This window comes from Solenopsis invicta, chromosome 12 (genome assembly GCF_016802725.1).
Source record: "Solenopsis invicta isolate M01_SB chromosome 12, UNIL_Sinv_3.0, whole genome shotgun sequence".
Classification (NCBI taxonomy): domain Eukaryota; kingdom Metazoa; phylum Arthropoda; class Insecta; order Hymenoptera; family Formicidae; genus Solenopsis; species Solenopsis invicta.
This window is the reverse complement of record NC_052675.1, coordinates 3,025,881-3,036,489: the sequence shown is the minus strand read 5'-3', so window position 1 is coordinate 3,036,489 and position 10,609 is coordinate 3,025,881. Positions and strand designations below refer to the sequence as shown.

General features: G+C 39.8%; 1 protein-coding gene across 1 annotated transcript; it reads left to right on the top strand.

The window, feature by feature from the left end:
• The first annotated feature begins 3,111 nt into the window (after nt 1-3,111).
• On the top strand, nt 3,112-9,496 carry LOC105207048. The gene is made up of 5 exons (XM_039455356.1): nt 3,112-4,860; nt 4,962-5,491; nt 5,565-7,260; nt 7,513-8,001; nt 9,272-9,496. Exons 1-5 carry the CDS (start codon nt 3,112-3,114, stop codon nt 9,494-9,496), a joined length of 4,689 nt encoding a protein of 1,562 aa, XP_039311290.1.
• Nucleotides 9,497-10,609: the final 1,113 nt, after the last annotated feature.

Below are 10,609 nucleotides of genomic sequence, written 5' to 3'. Positions count from 1 at the left end.
ATTCGCTTATCATTTGACAAACTGAAAACTGTCCATTTTCGCAATTAATAAACATTGATACAAAAACATGTGTTTCGACATTGATCCATCAGCATGTAACGACCTGATTTTTCCGCGCACGGGGCGGCGCGGCGTGAGTTTGGCGGCCGAGGACGCGGAGGAGGTCACCAAGAGAACTAGATGTCGTGGATGGTGGATAAAATACTCTTTATTCCGCGTAGACGGTGCGGTACAAGATAGCGGCGTTCTGGACGCGGCGCGCAGATGGACGAATGACGATGATGCTCGGACAGACGTAACAAAGGCTTATATTTACGCGCGGACGAACAACGGAAAATCAGAATGCGCGGACGAACAACGGAAAATCAGAACGCGTGGACAAACAAAGGCGGAACGTCGAACGCGGTGATCGGAACGGTCGAATTTAAACGCGATATTTACAGGCGGTGTTTATTTACAAGCGAGGGACTCCGAATCGAGCTTCTCGGAATTCAGAATCTCTGTTGATGCGCTGGTAGGCCGCGGCCACGGCCGGAGACGTCGTACGCGCGGTACAGCCGTACTTTCCCTCGAATCCGATCGCGATGCGCTGCGGTTAGTACCGCGATGTTATACGGCGGTGGCAATCGACTCACGTCAAGATCACTTGGTGGAGGAGCGGAGCTCTACACCCCGAGTCGTGAGTCGATGCCGTGGCAGTACAGCGGATCGGGAAAGTGCCGGTTACCAGGATATCCTGGTGGAGCCCAAGGTGGACTTGAGCCCGTGAACCGGCGGTCTGGAAAGCGGATGGCTTGTTGTCAAGATCACTTGACGGAAGCTAAGTTCTCTTAACTCCGACTAGCGCTCAGGATACTTCTTTCTCGGACGGAAGGCTGACGGGAAAAGAAGCCTCGGCTATCAGAGCGACGGCGCGCGGAGAGCTCTCGACGCGCGGATGCGTATACGCGCGGTTTTGATGTTTTTGTTGGCGCTGTGCGCCAGTCTCTCGCTGTCCGGCGGTTGCTCGGAACGGTGGGCGATCCGAGGAGGGTGCGAAAAGGCGGTTTGTTACAAGCATTACGTAACTTTTTAATTACACTACCAATTACGTCGATAAATACACATGCATCGTTTTCTATTGAATATTTTTTATAAATATTTAGTTGATGGTTAGTCCAATAATAAACAAAAATGGGATGTAATCCAATATTATGGATTACATTGTTTAACGAAGAAGATTTTTAAATGACTAATGCTTTAAGAACGTCCAAATCAATGTAATTTGCTTTTACAATTTCTAATTTAGTTTTCTGTAAAATGTTTGAGGTGTACAAATGAGGGGGTTCTGGATCTCCCTCTACCATTAGCATGTGTGCATTTGTGCGCGATATATATGAACAGATTTCTTTTGTAGTTCTTGCCCGATAATTGTTCTTGTTGGATTTCTCAGATATCGTTTTCCACAATTTCCTTTTCCTTTCGTATATGTGCAATTTAGTTTTATGCAGTTACTAGATGGATCGTTATCTTCTATAATACATTTTAATATACTACCGCATTTACAAGAGCCTGAAAAAAATGTCGTTTCTAAATCTGAAGTGTGATTAAACAATGTGCATTAAACAGTGTAAATTTACAGTGTAATACCAGTGGAATACGACGAAAATATTAGTTTTGGATTACTAATATAGGATTAAAATTGATATATTTATTAGAAAATATCAAACGTACATTAAAACATTTTAAACCAAAACAAATTGTATGCTTAATCTTAATTGAATATGATTTGTAAAAACTTCAAGATTATAATTCTTATGTTTTATTTGAAATAATAAATTAAAAAAAAAATACATGTTAATTAGCATTTTACAAATGCTTTTGAGTAACATTAATAAAATTTACAATATTATTTGTAATAAAGAAGAAAGGATTAACAATTATTAAAACATAAACAAAAGAAGAATTTTACGATATATCATTTAAAAATACTAAATTTAATTAAATATGATAAATATTGTTTATCCTAAACGAACTAATGTCCCGTCAACATCTAACTTCCTTTACTTTCCTTCTTTATTATTTATATATAATATATCTTTACATACCCCACACCATATACCCTTTTTTACTGTTTACATTATTAAGAACATTAACAATTATTATAATTTATAACACGTATCGTATATACATATATTGATTCTAATTTTAAGACAAATCTATTATTATATTTTATTCAAAATAACTTATTACTATTGCTACTTTTTTTATTATTTCCGATGAAACAATAAATTGTATAAAGATAATAACGTTAAATATTTGAAGATAAATTGTTTAGCAATAAGTCACATTTCAAGATTCTGTTATATTTGCGTTAATCGTTTTAAGTTCTATTACCGTCGTTAATGTGAGCAAGCGCAGGTGTATGCTTTGATTCACATTTGCGCGCTAAATAAATGTCACTGCCTTCACGCGTGGCAACAGTGCGAGCATCGAGCGGCGCCACTAGGCGATGGGAAAAACGGCGAGTCCCCTCTCGACCTCGGGGGACTTGATCTCTTTCTTCTAAAAAGGAACATGGCGGCGGAAGGAAGCGTTTTGTAAGCGTTCTTCTCTGTAAAGGTCCAAAATTTCCATATAGGGACAACAAAGCATTTGTTCAACACAACACGGATAGGTATTTCTCAGCCCATCCACTGGGAAAAGATTAAATACCGAGCACAAGGTATTAACAAATGGTCCTTCGAGCCGGATTACATATACACGGCACGCAGCTAGAAAAGGTACGGCACGTGTTTTTCGTTACAAAGGGCAGAACGTATCGGGATAGATTACACGGAATAATTTAAAGATATAAGCGGCCAAAGCTTACAGACAAGTGTGTCCATACGTTCCTTGCGGTAAGAAACATCTGCTTAAGGTAACAGTGCATAATCTCGTAAAGCATAAAAATACATCTTTCGTTTTTTGTCTCTCTCTCTCTTTCTTTCTCGATCTCTCTCTTCCCTTTGCACTGCGTCACGCCCATATCCCGCAAGCTCAACTTGGTAGTTGCTAGGTCGTATTTCTTATTAACCTATAAATTCAACGATCGTCTCAAGTCGCTAGTACACATATTCTCATTTTCGCAAAATGGAAGAGCAAATTTTAATTAAGAAGAGAAGCCACATAAAGGCCAAATTAACCAGGTTCATTAACTTTCTAAACGAATGTAGCAACAATAAAGAAAAAAAGCAAGAAACAGCAACGCGATTAGGAAATATTGAAACATTATGGAGGGAATTTGACGCTGTGCAAACAGAATTAGAGGATAATAAAGAGACGGAGCTTCAGAGTGGAGAACGTGACTCTTTTGAAAACAAATTTTATCAAGCCGTTACTAGAGCAAAAAATATAATCTCCGCGTCACGGATAGATATTGCGCAACCGGAACAAAGAATTGCAAATCAGCCTATTAACATAATACAACCAACTAAAATGCGCTTGCCTACCATCGACATCTCCAAATTCGCTGGCGGATGGGAAAAATGGCTGCCATTTCGCGATACGTTTATCTCTATGGTGCATGAGAATGCAATGCTTTCTGCAATTGATAAATTGCATTATCTGAGATGGTCATTAATTGGGGATGCATATAAACTCGTAGAGTCATTAGAAGTATCAGGTAATAACTACCAAATAGCATGGGATATTATCAACAAAAGATACAAGGGCAATAAAACAATCATTCAACATCACGTACAAGCCATAATTAATTTTCCATCTCTCACAAAAGAGTCACATTCTTCGCTTAGGCAATTAGTTGATGCCATACAACAGCATATACGCACTTTAAAACGTTTGGAACAACCAACAGAAACCTGGGACACTCTCCTTATACAGCTCCTTATTCCGAAAGTAGATAACAATACAAGAAGGGAGTGGGAATCAGAGAGAGCGGACAAGGAAGCGCTCCCCACCATGAAGGAATTTATTACATTTTTGGAAACCAGATGTTCTTTCTTGGAGGCATTAACGCGTACTAATTCGTTAAGTATATCAAAAAATGTACAAGGACATTCGAAACAGCAGGCACCTAAGCACATTAGTCCGGTACAAGCTCATGCTGGTATAGAAACAACAACGTGTCCAGTATGTCAAAACAGCCACAAAATATTTGAATGCTTGATATTTCGCAATATGTCAGCACAAGCTCGCCTTGAAAGGGTCAAGAGCAACAAACTATGTTACAATTGTTTAAAACAATTTCACGGAAGAAATTGTACTCACGGTTCTCGCAGACAGTGTGGCAAACGCCACAACACGTTGCTACACATAGAGCAAGCTGCTGATTCAAATGTCACCTCATCAAAAAATGAAAAGGATAGTATAAGCAAGCATAGCGTTCCAAATTCAACGGAATCGAATAGTAACTGTGATGTAGCTGACAAGAATGTAGTTCAAAGCGCGAGTAACTCTTTATCTGCGTATCATATGAGAGGCTCACTTTTACGCGTTTTGTTGTCGACAGCCGTAGTTCACATGCGCGATCAATCTGGAAAATTACATGAATGTAGAGCCTTATTAGACTCAGGATCACAACCTAACTTTATGTCACGGGAGTTGTGCGGGCGTCTGGGCTTGCCTTTACAGAGTACAGACATCAAAATTGAAGGAGTTAACGATGCTACATCCGCTTCTCAGCATAAAACTACCGCTACGATATATTCCAGGTTCAACAAATATCAAGAGATATTATCATTCTTAATTCTGGACAAGGTCACTAACGCCATGCCAGCAACGCAGATAGATGTCAACTATTTCCAAATTCCATCAAATATCAAATTGGCAGATCCTGCTTTTCACCTACCTGGAAAAATCGATTTACTCCTGGGCTCAGAGGTATTCTGGAGTTTGCTATGCGTGGGCCAGATACGATTAGATAGGCCCATATTTCAAAAAACGAAGCTCGGGTTGATAATACGGCCAGCGTCGTTTCTCAGCCGCAGTCCCAGCTACAATGTCATTTGGCACAACAAGAGGTACAAGAGCAACTGGAAAAATTTTGGCGTCTTGAAGAGCTACACACGAAGAAACACTTAACCTCCGAAGAACAGAAATGCGAGGAGCAATTCAGCAGAACACACTCTCGCTCGAGCGACGGAAGATTCATAGTTCAACTCTCCTTGAAGGATAATTACACGCAACTAGGCAGTTCCTATGACAATGCCAAACGTCGACTAGGTACTATGGAAAGAAAGCTAGCAAGGCAACCTGAATTAAAATTACAGTACGACGCATTCATGAAAGAATATTTAGAACTTGATCACATGAGACCTATCTCGAGCTCAACTGACAACGTTTTGGAGACTAAAGGCAGCGGTGTAGCATACTACCTACCGCATCATGCGGTCATCAAGGTCGACAGTGAAACTACACGTCTACGAATAGTCTTCGACGCATCGGCGAAGACGAGCTCAGGGCTTTCCCTTAACGATGTACAAATGACAGGTCCTACAATACAACAAGATCTGTTTAGCATACTAATGCGATTTCGTCAATACGTATACGCACTCGTCGCTGACGTGTCTAAAATGTATCGCCAGGTCAGAGTGCAGCAAGACCAGTGCAGATTGCAACGCATCTTATGGCGATTCAAGCCAGAAGAGGAAATACAAACATGAGCTCCAAACGGTCACTTATGGAGAGGCTTGTTCTGCTTTTTTGGCCATTCGCGCTCTTCATCAGACGGCCCTAGACATGCAGCATAAATTTCCAAGGGCCTCAGAAATCATCCTGCGTGATTTTTATGTGGATGACCTATTAACAGGAGACAACGACATTAACAACTTATTGCAATTAAAAGAACAAATAATTACCGTACTGCAAACCGCCAAATTTGAGCTCCATAAATGGAAGTCGAACCATGTTGCACTAATGGGCGTAGAGCAAAATAAAACAGCGGTACAATTGGGCGAAGGCACAAAAATTCTCGGTCAGTTGTGGGATATCCAACATGATGTATTCCGCTACACCGTAGGAACATCCAGAGAACCGCATAGGCCAACGAAAAGACAAATATTATCCTGCATCTCTCAAATATTTGATCCTCTTGGCCTCTTGGGCCCTGTCATCATCAAGGCCAAGGTGATAATGCAGCAGCTATGGCAATTGCAATTGAATTGGGACGAGTCGCTGCCAGCTCAACTTTACACACAATGGAGCCGATGGTATTCCAAAATCTCACAGCTTAATTACTTACAGATACCTAGGCGCATCCTATGCAACGAGCCCATGGAAGTAGAACTGCACGGATTTTGTGACGCTTCCGAGCGAGCATACGGTGCCTGCATCTACGTCAGGAGCACCGATCCAATGCAACGTCATCACGTCCAGTTACTCTGCGCTAAGTCACGCGTAGCACCACTAAAAACCATAACGATACCAAGACTGGAGCTTTGCGGAGCCTTGCTGCTGTCTCAGCTGTATCAGCGGGCAAGCGAGTCGCTGAGTCTATCCTTTAACCGCATTCATTTTTGGTGCGATTCCACTATAGCACTGTCCTGGATCGCGGGAAATTCGAGCAGATGGTCCACGTTCATCGCAAATCGCACGGCAGAAATCCAAAGGTTGTCAGCGAAAGGAGAATGGCACCACGTACCCTCGGAATTAAACCCGGCAGACATACTCTCGCGAGGAATTGAGCCAGACGAAATTCGAGATAACAACTTATGGTGGAACGGACCGACCTTTCTTTACGAAGACTACAGCAAGATGTTGGATAACCCCCCCGAGATATCGCAAATTGAAGAACTTCCCGAGGTGAGAAAACGCATTGTCGCTTTAAGTGCTACAGCGGAAGAAAAATTAAATATTATAAACAGATCCTCATCTTTAAGAAGGCTCAGGCACACGGTTGCTTACTGTCTACGCTTCATATACAACGCTAGACAAAATGCAAAGGGTCCCAAGGGTAAACGCGAAGGATCCTTGCAGGTGGAAGAGCTTAAACATAGTATGCGAGTCCTTATAGCTATAGCACAGAAGGAAGAGTGCTCTGACGAAATTCGTCAACTTTCGCAAAATTTAAGGGTATCCTCTAGCAGTAAAATGTTGTCTCTTCATCCATTTTTGGATTCTAGCGGGCTATTGCAGATTGGAGGACGAATACAGGAATCTCAAGTAGACTATGATCAGAAGCACCCTATAATTTTACCAAAGAAACATCATCTCACTCATTTAATTATCATGGAGGAGCACTTGAAGAACCTGCACGCGGGAGTGCAATCCCTATTGGCCATTGTACGCACTCGCTACTGGCCCATGTCTGGAAAGAACACCTTGAAAAAAATTCTGCACAAATGCATTGTCTGTTGTCGGGCTCGCGCAGCTCCCGTCAGACAGTTAATGGGAAATCTATCCGCTTCGCGTGTTTCACCTTCACCCCCCTTTTACAAAACTGGAATAGATTAAGCGGGGCCATTTAATATAAAAATCAGTCGCAACAAGACGGGTAAGGCCTATTTATGCGTCTTTGTGTGTTTCGCCACTAAGGCTCTTCATTTAGAAATCGTCACAGATTTAAGTACAGCTGCATTTTTAAACGCGTTGAAACGATTCATAGCGAGGTGCGGTAAATGTTACAGCTTGTATTCCGATAACGGAACGAACTTTGTAGGAGCCAATAACGCTTTAAAGGACATGTATCAATTAGTAAATGCAAGTGATGTAAAAATTCGCGACTACTTAGCAGAACAATCCATAAAATGGAACTTTACCCCCCCGCAATCGCCTCACATGGGAGGTTTGTGGGAATCGGCGGTCAAGGCCTGTAAAAATCATTTAACTAAAGTCGTTGGTTCTACTTCACTAACCTTTGAGGAACTAACTACCGTTACAGCACAAGTTGAGGCAATATTAAATTCCAGACCTTTAACGCCTCTATCAGCGGATCCTAGCGATCTTAATGCCCTAACCCCAGGCCACTTTCTGATAGGTCGTCCACTTGTTTCTATTAGTGAGATTGATCTCACAGATGTCAATGTAAATCGTCTAAATCGGTATCAACTCTTAGAGCAAATTAAGCAGAATTTTTGGAAGAGATGGTCGCTTAAATATTTAACTCACAAGGGGAGCACCAGACACTGTCCCTTCCGATTTCGTTGAACTTTATACATGTTATAAACCTATCCTCCCACTAATTCATCTTAAAGTAATAGGACCCGCCTCTCAAGCATTCGCGAGAAAAACGCGTTTAAAGATTTACTTGTGCGTAATGTACCGTGTAGTAAGAACAGATTGACACCTAAGCAGCGTAGCCTAGTCGGTAAGGCGCCTGACTACAATGCTGCATATTACTGGTTCAAATCTTACTTTTTCCATTTTTTTTTTTTAATTTCCTCGCAACGTACTATTGTGTGTGGTGTATGTTTTTAAATATTTAGCCTATAAAATAACTGTTTTAATTATACAATTAATTATATTTCAGAAATTATGAAATTCATCTATTTATTAACGTTTTTAAGGTTTTGTGAATAAAAAATAATACAATCTTATTATATAATTTTAGAATGTATTAATAAAATATTATTAATTATATGTTGAAATTTATTTTCTATTCAATTAAACAAATTTCAAATTATTTTTGCCACGATTTTTCTTCTTGTCGCAACGAATTTCGGCTACATAAACAGTCTCTTTTGACAAGGATATCTGTGTAGTTATACGCGCGCTACCTGAGAACTGTTTTCTTTGTAACACCATAAGGTTGTTTAAACGGTTTTGACTTTCTTCTCTTATTTTCCTTTCTTTTCATTACGTATTATAAAATATTTTATTTTCTTCCTTACTTTCCTTTCATTATGTATTATAAAATATTTTATTAACTCATTCTGAAATTACATAAATTTTATTCACAAAACCTTAAAAACATTAATAAATAGTTGAATTTTATAATTTCTGAAATGTAATTAATTGTATAATTAAAACAGTCATTTTATAGGCTAAATATTTAAAAACATATACCACACACAATAGTACGTTGCAAGGAAATAAAAAAAAAAAAAAAATGGAAAAAGTAAGATTCGAATCAGTAATATGCAGCATTGTAGTCAGGCGCCTTAGCGACTAGGTGTCAATCTGTTCTTACTACATGGTACATTACGCACACGTAAATCTTTAAACGCGTTTTTCTCGCGAATGCTTGAGAGGCGGGTCCTATCACTTTAAGATGAATTAGTTGGAGGATAGGTTTATAACATATATAAAGTTCAACGAAATCGGAGGGGACAATGTCTGGTGTTCCCCTTGTCAGCTGCAACAGAGGAACAAGTGGAAGAAGGTTCACGACACAATAAAGGAGGGTACCATAGTAGTTTTGCGAGAGCTAAACACTCCTCCCATGAATTGGCGATTGGGAAGGGTAGTAAAGGTACATCAGGGCAAGGACGGTCTCATTAGAGTCGTCAATGTGAAAACAAGTACGGGCATATACCAAAGACCTTTGACTAAGATTTGCATGTTACCAATAGAAGTTTAAGTCGTTTTGAAAGCAGGGGCTTTCAAGGGCGGCGGTATTGTTTAGCAATAAGTCACATTTCAAGATTCTGTTATATTTGCGTTAATCGTTTTAAGTTCTATTACCGTCGTTAATGTGAGCAAGCGCAGGTGTATGCTTTGATTCAAATTTACGCGCTAAATAAATGTCACTGCCTTCACGCGTGGCAACAGTGCGAGCATCGAGCGGCGCCACTAGGCGATGGGAAAAACGGCGAGTCCCTTCTCGACCTCGGGGGACTCGATCTCCTTCTTCTAAAAAGGAACATGGCGGCGAAAGGAAGCGTTTTGTAAGCGTTCTTCTCTGTAAAGGTCCAAAATTTCCATATAGGGACAATAAACCATTTGTTCAACACAACACGGATAGGTATTTCTCAGCCCATCCACTGGGAAAAGATTAAATACCGAGCACAAGGTATTAACATAAATAATGACTTCCAAAAATTTTTTCCAAATTATTATGAATTATTTGTGAAAATACTTTTCTTAAATTCCATTTTTAGTTTGTATTATTTTAAATAAAAATAATACAAACATTTTTGTTATCACATAAAAAACAACTTTAGCAAAATGTAAAAATAAATATAAGAAAATTTGCTGTTCTTTTATCGTGTTATGCGTGATTTCCTCGGATTTGTTTGGTAGGAGCCCGTCAATCGGAGATGTTTGAATTTAACACTTGTTGTACGGTTAATAATAAAGTTTTTTATTCAAGATAGTTACACTGCTTTTTATTTGAGATAGGTAAGATAGTACCGGACGCGACGCGGTACTGTTGCGTGCTTTAAGGCGATGCTGGAGCGACGGCCGAAATCCGAAAGGTTTTGGCCCTCATTTGAACGGAACTAAAAATATCGATCTGTCGGTAAATAAAATTGAATTACCATCCAAGATTCTTATTATACAATTGGTTCTAACATCCACTACCAGGGATGTTACATTTCGATCCCCGGGTGCATAAAAATAAAAAAAATCCGAATAATTCGAATTTTTATAATTTTTATGAATACCAGTTTTGTTGTTACTTCCAGAACCGGAATGTAACAATTTGGTGCCCGGGTGCATAAAAATCATAAAAATCCGATTACTTCGGATT

Excerpts from the sequence above, each read along its gene's own strand:
- LOC105207048 (XM_039455356.1), top strand. The coding sequence starts at position 3,112 with ATGGAAGAGCAAATTTTAATTAAGAAGAGAAGCCACATAAAGGCCAAA. Across the intron at positions 4,861-4,961 it reads ATTTACTCCTGGGCTCAGAG|CCGCAGTCCCAGCTACAATG; the intron begins GTATTCTGGAGT and ends GTCGTTTCTCAG. Across the intron at positions 7,261-7,512 it reads TGCAATCCCTATTGGCCATT|GCTCTTCATTTAGAAATCGT; the intron begins GTACGCACTCGC and ends TTCGCCACTAAG.